Below are 11,575 nucleotides of genomic sequence, written 5' to 3' on the forward strand. Positions count from 1 at the left end.
TGCCTAGAATGCAAATACTGAATGGAAAAATTCGAAAAAACCAAGCTCGAGAACTCAATCTCTGTATTTTGGAGGCTAAAAGTTTCATTCAAAAATATGTAGGTATTGCAAATTCCAAGTATATTATAGGGTGTTTTTTTCGAGGTATATAACTTTAAGTTGGCATTACTGTTCAAGATGTTCAAGATATTCTTAGTTTGGTTTGGAAATTGATCTTGAATACACTCAAGTCTGAACAACGCTTGCAAATAGTGAAATTTCATTTCGAAAATAATGGTTCTGTGCGGAATACGTATCGCGCACTACGTCCATTTTATTTTGTTCAGCGATGAAGCGCACTTCTGGTTGAATGGCTACGTCAACAAACAAAACTGCCAAATTTGGAGTGAAGCTAATCCTCAAGTGTATGCGAAACACCGTTACATCCAGAAAAACTGACTGTTTGGTGCGCTTTATGGGCTGGTGGAATCATTGGTCCGTACATCTTCAAAAACGATGATGGCCAGAACGTTACAGTCAATGGTGATCGGTATAGAGACATGATTACTAACTTTTTCATTCCTGAATTGAACAACCATGATGTCCAGGAGCTGTGGTTTCAACAAGACGGCGCAACATGTCACACAGCTCGTGCCACAATCGATTTATTGAAAGACACGTTTGGTGACCGCCTAATTTCACGGTTTGGACTTGTGAATTGACCTAAGATCTTGTGATCGAACACCGCTAGACTACTTTCTGTGGGGCTATGTAAAGTCATTGGTCTATGCGGATAAGCCACAAACCCTTGACCATTTGGAAGACAACATTCGCCGTGTTATTGCCGATATACAGCCACAAACATTTGTGGCTGTATATCGGCAATAACGGAAAGAGTCATCGAAAATTGGACGTCCAGATTGGACTACATCCGAGCCAGCCGTGACGGTCATATGCCAGAAAACATATTTAAAATGTAATGCCACAAGATTATCTTGCGGATAAATAAAATTCATGTCAATCGAATAATCCATCGTTGTTTTATTGCAATTTAAAGTTCTATAGCTGTAAAAAAACACTCTTTAGTTTTGGAATCATGAATTATTGAAAATATTATTCGTATTTGCATAAATTCCGGATTTTATCATACATAATGAATTATATTCTAATGTAGTCCAAAAAAACTTATGATACATTCCCATCCCATTCACTCTTAAAATGAGTAACAGTTATAAAATTATCCAACTGTCCCTGTACAGAAAAAGTTCGAGTTTATCCCACAGGATTCAGGCTTGCGTGGTGCAGCAGGATCGATAGTCCTGTAGGAGAGTAAGGAGATCGAATAACTCTGAACAGCATCAACGAGAACTCTCCACACTGATATTCAAACCTGAACATCAAGTAATCTTAAAATTCCAATAATGGAACATATTGAACAAAAACATTGTTGAGAAATGAAAGAATCAAAATCAGATATCGTTAATAATAGTTTGGCTAAGTGAGTAAACTCAAACATTTCCCAAAACGATAATTATTTGTGTGAATTAAATGGATATATTTTTTTTTTAGATATCCCAAAACTGGAGCAAAGCGTGAGCAAGATGATGCTTGGAAGGAAGCAAAGTTTGAAAGGAGATCAAATTCTGGCAGACTATGGACCTGAGGAAGCTTTCAATGAAAATGCTGACATCGAATGGGTGAATAAGGTGAGAAAAATAGACAGAAGATAACAACTATGTATGAGCAAAATATGTTATTATTACGAAAGCAATATGTGTCACTAAGCCAGAACAAAAATACAGTGGACCCACCAAATAATAACATAACATGATCTACACTATTTTGGATAATACTGATACTATGTTTTATTCTTTTCAGAGATGGGTTCGGAGAATGATGAGGACCTGTGCTCTCCTCAGCTTGGCATCAGTAAGTTGCAACACTCCAAAAACATTTCAGCTCTTTCCTCAACTGAAGACGATAACCATCTCAGTCGATATTGTCGTAACACTCTTATTCACAGCAGAAATGATAGCCAAAATGCATATGAGAGGGATATTGAAGGTTGAAAAACCAGAAAAGTGAAATTTCAAATTGATTAACAAGCATTTTTTTCAGGGGGAAAAACCATACCTGAAAGACCATTGGTGTAAATTCGATGCCATAATGGTATTCTTCCTTTGGTGTTCTATTATTCTACAGTTTTTAGATTTTTTAGGTCTTGCACCAACATTCAATTCGATCTTCAGAGCTCCTAGACCATTGATTATGATAAGGTTTTTGAGGGTGTTCCTTAAATTCTCTATGCCGAAATCTAGAATAAACCAGATATTCAAGTAAGCAGATATTTGAATTTGGAAATTCTGGAAATCGAAAATTTGTTTTCTTCTAGGCGATCTAGTCAACAGATTTACAATGTAACCCTCTTCTTCCTATTCTTTATGTCTTTATACGCACTTCTTGGAGTTCAGCTCTTTGGAGAACTCAAAAACCATTGTGTGCAGAAAGATGCAGAATTGAGGTGAATTTTGTGCTTAGAGAATAACTTCTAGTCATCACATTGTGTATAATTCGTAATATAATATTTTTTTTTAGCCATGTAACCATCAATAGTCTTTCAATTCCTGACACTTACTGCTCTCGAGATCCAACATCAGGTTACCAATGTCCAGAAGGAATGAAATGTATGAAATTTGAAGGCAAGTCTAGATACATCATTGGCTTCAATGGTTTCGATGAATTCGGTAAGAGTGTTTCTATCCCTCTGTTCTTTTGCAGCATTGTTAATTCCAAACTATTTCTTTTAGTAACAAGTTTCTTCACCGTATACCAAGCAGCCTCCCAAGAAGGCTGGGTCTTTATAATGTACAGAGCCATAGATTCCTTGCCAGCTTGGAGGGCAGTTTTCTATTTCAGCACAATGATCTTCTTCTTAGCTTGGCTGGTTAAGAACGTTTTCATAGCTGTTATTACTGAAACGTTCAATGAAATTAGAGTTCAGTTTCAGCAGATGTGGGGGCCTAGGGGGCACATACAGAACAGCACAGCATCACAGGTAACTAACATTGATGTCTAGAGGGCTCCTATCTTCAAAAGGGCGTTGTGTTGCAAAAAGGGCATCAAGGTTGACACCTGTTGGTCCTGAGCCCTTCTGTGGGCTTGGAAAATACCAATACAAGCCATTTTCCGTAAAAAAAAATTGTTTTCAGATATTGACAGGCGATGATAGGGGTTGGAAATTGGTAACCTTGGACGACAACAAACACACTGGCGTTGCTCCAGAATTATGACATAAGATCTTACGATCGCCACATTTCAGGCTCTTGGTTATGGTTGTCGTACTAGCCAATGGTATAGTTACGGCAACCATGAGTTTCGAACACGATGATAGACCCAGGGAGGTTTACTACGAGAACTACTACTACATCGAGGTTGGATTCACTGTTGTCCTGGATCTGGAAACCTTGTTTAAGGTATGGTGCCTTGGTTGGAGAGGATATTGGAAGCATTCTATACATAAATTCGAATTCTTGCTAGTTGTTGGAACAACCATACATGTTATACCAGGTAAGACAATAACATTGATCAACATTGCCCTGTTTTGGAAGTGTACAGTACATATTCCTTCGAATTATTAATTTTACAGGTTGCTATATGACTGGCTTGGCCTACTTCCAAGTCCTGCGCATAGTGCGCCTCATCAAAGCATCTCCGCTGTTAGAAGACTTCGTGTACAAGATTTTTGGTCCAGGCAAAAAATTAGGCAGCTTGATCATCTTCACCATGTGTTTACTGATTATATCGTCCAGTGTTTCCATGCAACTGTTCTGTTTCTTGGATTATCCTAAGTTTGAAACTTTTGCTGAGGCATTCATGTCCATGTTTCAAATATTAACACAGGAGGCTTGGGTTGAAGTTATGGACGAGACCATGCTGAGGACTAGCTCTTGGGTTGCCCCTTTGGTTGCTGTCTACTTCATTCTTTACCATCTTTTCGTGACACTGGTAAGAATATATCTATATGAGCTCTTGGAATTTCTCAGTGGCATGATAACTGATGAATTCAAATGCTAACCTAAAGGATTTTCACTTGATGTATTCCAGATCGTGTTAAGTTTGTTCGTAGCAGTCATCCTTGACAATCTGGAGTTAGACGAGGACATCAAGAAACTCAAGCAGTTGAAATACAGGGAGCAGAGTGCAGAAATCAAAGAAACACTTCCTTTTCGTCTCAGAATATTCGAAAAATTTCCAGATAGCCCCCTTATGGTCTCTCTTCATAAAGTACCGTCAGATTTCAACTTACCCAAGGTTGATCATTCTTATATGAAGAGAATTTTCTCCTTAGCTAATTCTATATTTTATATTTTCAGGTGCGAGAAAGTTTCATGAGACAATTTGTGTATGAAACTGAAGAAGATGAGAACAACGAGTCCAGTATAAAGAAGCTAAACGAGGAAGTGTTTGATTCCAAAATCATCTACAGAAAACAGAAGCCTATCAAAGTGATGAACTCTTTGGCGAAGGTCAGAGGTGCCAATGATAAACTAAAGACTACCTCAATTTCATATATAATTAAGTGAGTTGACTCCAAATCCTTTTTTCCTTCAACTTATGCCTATTATTCTTTATTTTCGTTTCAGTGATTCTAATAACCAACGTCTTATGTTAGGAGATTCTTCCATGATTCCTGTTCCTGGGGCTAAAAGTGGACTGAAGCCTCAAGGTACCATCAACAGCATGAAGCAGTTGCGTATCGACCACAAGAAGTGAGTTGGACCTCAGTACTAATAATTCACAAAGCCAGTACCTAATATGTAGTTTGGTAGTTTTGGTATTCCGAAGGGTTCAGTTCATAGCCCAACAATTTCCCTACTTCTAGGCATGGACCACCAACTTTATTCCTCACGGCATGATTCGTACCTTAACCAGCTTTTACATTCAATGTGTCTCTTCATCTATTAATTCTTCCCACCAGAACAGACTATTTCCCTCTAATCTTTTTGATTTGAACTAGTGTGTTCGATAGGTTTGGTTCAAGATCAATTAGAAGAAGTGTTAGGAGCGGATCTATAAAGTTGAAACAAACGTATGAACATCTGATGGAAAATGGAGATATCGGAGTGAACAGAGTGACTTCTAACAGAGCTAGGCCTCACGACTTGGACATCAAGCTTCTTCAAGCAAAGAGACAACAAGCAGAAATGAGGAGGTGAGACTATATCTATAGTTGATGGAGGAGTCTGGGTTTTTAAGCATTTGATTGCAGGAATCAAAGGGAGGAAGATCTCAGAGAGAATCATCCATTTTTTGACACGCCTCTTTTTGCTGTGCCTAGAGAGAGTAGGTTCAGGAAGTTCTGCCAAATGTTGGTCTACGCTAGGTATGACGCTAGATTGAAAGACCCTCTGACTGGAAAGGATAGTAGGAAAGTTCAATATAAAAGCCTTCAGTGAGTATATCGTCCAAACTTGTTTACTTAACTGTTTCATATTCAATGGAATGTCTTTCAGTAACTTCTTGGGTTTGGTAACTTACTTAGATTGGATTATGATCTCCATGACCACCTTGTCTTGTCTCTCAATGATGTTTGAAACGCCAGATTATAGAGTAACCGAAAATGCTTCTCTGCAAGTGGCTGAATATTGCTTCGTCATCTTCATGAGCGTTGAACTTGCGTTGAAAATACTGGCAGATGGTTTATTCTTCACACCAAAGGCATATGTGAAAGATGTAGCAGCTGTATTGGATGTTTTCATTTATCTAGTAAGTGAGGAAATATTTTAATGCCTTGGACACTTTCAAACTGTACTCTTCCGAAGGTTAGCTTGGTTTTCTTGTGCTGGATGCCACAAGAGGTTCCTCCAAACTCATGCGCTCAGCTCCTGATGATATTGAGGTGTTTGAGACCACTGAGAATCTTCACTTTGGTACCGCATATGAGAAAGGTGGTTTACGAGTTGTGCAGAGGCTTTAAAGAGATTTTATTGGTATCAATTTTGTTGATTCTTCTGATGTTTGTGTTTGCAAGTTTTGGTACCCAGCTTTATGGAGGGAGATTGGCCCGTTGCAATGATCCTATGATTAAAGAGAGGAGCAACTGTGTCGGAGTATTTCTGAGGAGAGTTTTTATTAGTAAGATGAAACTTTTACCAGGTATCCAGGAGAAATATCCAGCTATGCTAGTGCCAAGAGTTTGGTAAGTCGACTCATGGTTAATTGATTTTTCAAAGAAGGTAGATACCAGATTATATTGAATTTTTAAGGGTGAATACAAATTGAAGTTCAAAAATTTTTGGATATCAACAGAAGAATTTTCTAGGGCAAATCCACGTAGGTTTAACTTCGACAATATAGGACACGCCATGCTGACACTTTTCGAAGTGTTGTCTTTCAAAGGTTGGTTAGACGTTAGAGATGTGATCATTAAACAGCTTGGACCGGTAAAGAAAGTTTCAACTGGAAATTAGCAGGTGTTGATTTCTAATTTTTTTCAGGTTCACGCTTTCTACATACATGTTTATATCTTCCTTGGTTGTATGATTGGACTAACGTTGTTCGTCGGTGTTGTGATTGCCAACTATTCAGAAAACAAGGGCACAGCTTTACTCACAGTTGATCAGAGAAGATGGTAGGTTTTAACCTACTTAGATGGAGGACTTACTATCACTATTTTTTTAACAATTGCTCATTTTCAGGTGCGATTTGAAGAAAAGATTGAAAATTGCACAGCCTCTTCATCTACCTCCAAGACCAGATGGAAAGCCATTTAGAGCATTCATATACGATATTACTCAAGACATTAGATTCAAACGATTCATAGCTATCTTGGTATTGGTCAACAGCTCTTTGTTAACAGTTTCTGTAAGTTATAATAATATTGTATAGGGTGTTTTTTTTCGAGGAATATAACTTTAAGTTGGCATTACTGTTCAAGATGGCGACCAATTCAACAGCTGTTAAGTGATTTATTCTCAGTTTGGTTTGGCAATTCATCATGAAAAGACTCACGCCTGAACAACGCTTTTAAATAGTGCAATTTTATTTCGAAAATAATGGTTCTGTGTGGAATACGTATCGCGCACAGCGTCCATCAGCGATGAAGCGCACTTCTGGTTGAATGGCTACGTCAACAAACAAAACTGCCGCATTTGGAGTGAAGCTAATCCTCAAGTGTATGTCGAAACACCGTTACATCCAGAAAAACTGACTGTTTGGTGCGCTTTATGGGCTGGTGGAATCATTGGTCCGTACTTCTTCAAAAACGATGATGGCCAGAACGTTACAGTCAATGGTGATCGGTATAGAGCCATGATTACTATTTTTTTCATCCCTGAATTGAACAACCATGTTGTCCAGGAGCTGTGGTTCCAACAAGATGGCGCAAAATGTCACACAGCTCGTGCCACAATCGATTTATTGAAAGACACGTTTGGTTACCGCCTAATTTCACGTTTTGGACCTGTGAATTAGCCTCCAAGATCTTGTGATTAAACACCGCTAGATTACTTTCTGTGGGGCTATGTGAAGTCATTGGTCTATGCGGATAAGCCACAAACCCTTGACCATTTGGAAGACAACATTCGCCGTGTTATTGCCGATATACGGCCACAAATGTTGGAAAAAGTCATCGAAAATTGGACGTCCAGATTGGACTACATCCGAGCCAGCCGTGGCGGTCATATGCCAGAAATCATATTTAAAATGTAATGCCACAAGATTATCTTGCGGATAAATAAAATTCATGTCAATCGAATAATCCATCGTTGTTTTATTGCAATTTAAAATTCTATAGCTCTAAAAAAAACACCCTTTATTATCATGCCTAGTTATCTCTTCCAAACCGTTAAGGATGTTTCTTTTTATTATTTCATAATTGATTGTATTTCTTAGTGGGATATGTCCAAAAGCTATACTCACGTATTGGCAGGTATAGGGATGGCTTGCACTGTCATATTTTTTGGAGAAGTTGTAATGAAAAATATTGCATTCACGCCTAGAGGTTATTTGCAGTCTAGAAGAAATAGATACGATCTGCTTGTAACAGTAACTGGAATAACTTGGGATATTTTCCATCTTGCATTTAAGGTAAGAAAGCCTTTCAGATACTATAAAACTTCATGCATTAGTTGATTATAGTGTTTTCACTTCTAATACTAAATAAATGAAAAGGGCAATCAAAATTTATTTTTTCTTTCTGATCCTCAAGCTCCATTCGAATATCTTTCTTTTAGAGTCATCTGACTTTCTTCCTGGGCTGCATGGTTATTGTTTTGAGGTTCTTCACAATCACAGGGAAGCATGCCACTTTGAAGATGCTTATGTTGACGGTAGGCGTATCTGTGTGTAAAAGTTTCTTCATCATATTTGGAATGTTTCTTCTGGTGTTCTTCTACGCTTTGGCTGGTACTATCCTGTTTGGTACTGTTAAGTATGGCGAAGGTATTGGAAGGTAAAAATTATATTCTATTTTGCTCTAAAATTCAACTTCTGCTGTCTACGTATGTTAGTACCTAACCTCAACTAACCTAACATGATTTTTTTAGGAGAGCAAACTTTGAATCGCCGGTTACAGGTGTTGCTATGTTGTTTAGAATAGTCACGGGGGAAGATTGGAACAAAATCATGCACGATTGCATGATTCAACCGCCATATTGTACACCAGCAGGGAATTATTGGGAAACAGATTGTGGAAACTTCACTGGAGCCCTCATCTACTTTTGCACATTCTACGTGATAATAACGTACATTGTCCTCAATCTTCTAGTGGGTAAGATCTAAGACAAATCGTTTGAAAATTCTTGGTGTTACTCAAGCCTGCTTCTCTCAATACTTCAGCTATAATCATGGAGAATTTCTCCCTCTTCTACTCCAATGAAGAAGATGCACTCCTTTCATATGCCGATATAAGAAACTTCCAGAACACTTGGAATATAGTGGACATACATCAAAGAGGTGTCATTCCAGTCAGAAGGGTAACCTAACCTAACCTATCTCGTAAACAATTTTACCACCATTAAAAACTTTCAGGTTAAATTCATTTTGAGGTTGCTGAAAGGAAGACTTGAGGTGGATCCTCAGAAAGATAGATTGTTGTTTAAGCATATGTGTTACGAGTTAGAAAGACTTCACAATGGTGAGGATGTCACATTCCACGATGTTATCAAGTGAGGGCTTAGTTTTACAAGGGATTTAAACAAAAATAATCAATTCTTATTTCAGTATGTTATCATACCGGTCTGTAGATATAAGAAAAGCATTGCAGCTTGAGGAGCTGCTAGCCAGAGAAGAATTTGAGTACATAATAGAAGAAGAAGTAGCTAAACAAACTATTAGAACTTGGCTGGAAGGTTGCCTCAAAAAAATACGATCAACAAACGTAAGTTCTTTCTATTGGAGTTAAGTACGTGTATATACTCATAGTTGTTGCTCACAGAAACAACAGAACAGCTTAATTGACGGTCTCAGGGCTACCAACGAAACACTGACAATGTTACCAGATCCAGTTGAGGAAATTAAAGCTGGAACTACGCCAGATCAGGAGAGTCCAAGTGAACAAAAAGTAAGTAAACTTACGCAAATACAAACTTTTGGCGAGTCTTTCTCGAGCCAAATTTGAAGATGCGCCCTCTCTTTGGTGGAACTTCAGTTTGGCAACCCAGTGATCCCTGCCAAGTACACCTTCCCCTTTCCATTGTGGAGGGGAGACTCTTGTGTAATGTGGCAGCCACTGTAAGCCCGCTGGTCCCGCACTAGAGTGTGGCGCGAAGCTCATAACGCCACCTCTCGGGCAGATAGAGTTACAACACACTCAAAAATAAAAACTTAAAACAATTAAATAAAAATCGTTATTGTAGGAAGTAGAAGTGGTGCCAAGCAGAAAACAAAAACTAGTGAATTTAGCAAGATCAGACAGCATTGGAAGTACTTCTGGAAGGAAATACCTTGCACCGACTTTGTCTGATCCTGCAGCAAGAACTGAAAAGGAAAGGGCGACAACTAATAAAAAGAAAAGCAATAGACCACCAGGTAAATATTTCACTTACTCAACTTGCATCTTGAAGACTAAAATATACTTTGATTTTAGTGCCATTAAATAAAACTACTCAGCATATAAATGAAATAGAATCCCGTATGCCTAGAGAAGTTTTTAATAATAAAACAACTTTACCTAAAGCTTCAAACGCCCTTCACGAAATTCGAGATTGGTGGGCTGAGCAACTAAATTATGCATCGTCGAGTGATGATGAGTAGAGTTGAATAATAGTTGATTTGTACTTTTGTAGTTTATGAAATAATATAGTTGTTGAATGTATAAGAAATAAATTTTAACCACTAAAACGTTCTGATTTATTTATTTCCTTATTTTTTCCAAGATTATCAAAATTAACTGAGTTGATAATCTAAGTTCTTCGCCTTATAGTCGAACCTTCGGAAAAATTGGCGGATGCGCTATGTTCGGGCGCATCCGCCAAAAATATGTATGATATACCTATTTGGTAATAATACTTTACGAAAAGAGTTTCTAATCAGATCAGCTTCAAAATTTGATATTACGAAAAATCTTCAATCCAGAACATCTGTCCGCCATCAAATATTCCTGAATTATGAGTTCTATAGAATTTATTTTGTGGATTTTTGGCGAAAATCAATATTTGGTATCGGATCACCTTCAAAATTTGATATGAACTTCCATGTTGAATATCTATCTGAAGTCAGTTTTTTACTTACATACCCCAAAACTGAGATATTGCGAATTTGATAGGAAATTTGTGCTGTAAATGTATAGACATCGATGTCTAATTTTAAATCTACAACTTCGAAACCTTCTAAAACAATAATGAAATGTTTGATTTGGATCGGACGTTTTTTTAGAATATTTTTGCGCACAAAAAAATTTTTGATTCAGATTGACTTCAATATTTGATATTATGAAGAATTTTTTATGTTGAATTCCAATTCGCAACCGGTTCCTCCCTAGAAGACCCCAAAAACAAGTTATTTCGAGTTTTGTGGGAAAATTTGAAGGGGGTTTGGTCTGCCCTCTGGTGGCATGAATCTGATGCTTTCAAAATGGGTAAAATTATGGCCCACAACAGTTGTGTGAAAAATGTGCTTTTAAGGTGTGGAAAAATTTTTCTGGTTAGAATAGATGCCTAATTCGAAATCTACGACCCCGAAACCTTCCAAAACTATCATAAAATGTTTGAATTCGATCGGTCGATTTTTTCGGAAAAACCAAGACTATAACCTTGGATATTTTTTCGCCAAAAAAAGTTTTTGGTTCAGATCAACTTCAAAATTTGATATTCAGAAGAATTTTTTCTGCTGAATCCGTATTTGCAATCAGTTCTTCTCTAGAAGTCCCCAAAATTGAGTTATTTCGAATTTTGTGGGAAAATTTGAAGGGGGTTGAGTCTGCCCTCTGGTGGTAAAAATCTGAAGCTTGTAAAATGAGTATGGTTGCCCCACAAGTGAAACTTTCCAATTGTATGAAAACTGGGCTTTTTCTGTTGAAAATCAATGACTAATATGGGATCTACGACCTTGAAACTTTCTAAAAAAACTATCAAAATATAACCCTGGATAATTTTTC

General features: G+C 37.6%; 1 protein-coding gene across 1 annotated transcript; it reads left to right on the forward strand.

Annotated features, from left to right (window-relative positions):
- The first annotated feature begins 1,331 nt into the window (after positions 1–1,331).
- On the forward strand, positions 1,332–10,309 carry LOC123680655 (sodium leak channel non-selective protein). Its single transcript, XM_045618657.1, is given in 28 exon segments — positions 1,332–1,477; positions 1,549–1,685; positions 1,858–2,043; positions 2,098–2,315; positions 2,372–2,500; positions 2,575–2,723; positions 2,787–3,034; positions 3,189–3,546; positions 3,626–3,984; positions 4,084–4,290; positions 4,353–4,558; positions 4,623–4,748; positions 4,997–5,191; positions 5,249–5,431; positions 5,493–5,745; positions 5,802–6,178; positions 6,302–6,422; positions 6,477–6,610; positions 6,678–6,843; positions 7,873–8,067; positions 8,214–8,431; positions 8,526–8,749; positions 8,818–8,954; positions 9,010–9,146; positions 9,202–9,358; positions 9,416–9,541; positions 9,837–10,008; positions 10,067–10,309. Coding segments are annotated over 27 exon segments (5,253 nt in total). The 5' UTR covers positions 1,332–1,477; positions 1,549–1,580; the 3' UTR covers positions 10,234–10,309.
- The last annotated feature ends 1,266 nt before the right edge of the window (positions 10,310–11,575 follow it).

The sequence above is a fragment of the Harmonia axyridis genome, chromosome 5 (genome assembly GCF_914767665.1).
Source record: "Harmonia axyridis chromosome 5, icHarAxyr1.1, whole genome shotgun sequence".
Lineage (NCBI taxonomy): Eukaryota > Metazoa > Arthropoda > Insecta > Coleoptera > Coccinellidae > Harmonia > Harmonia axyridis.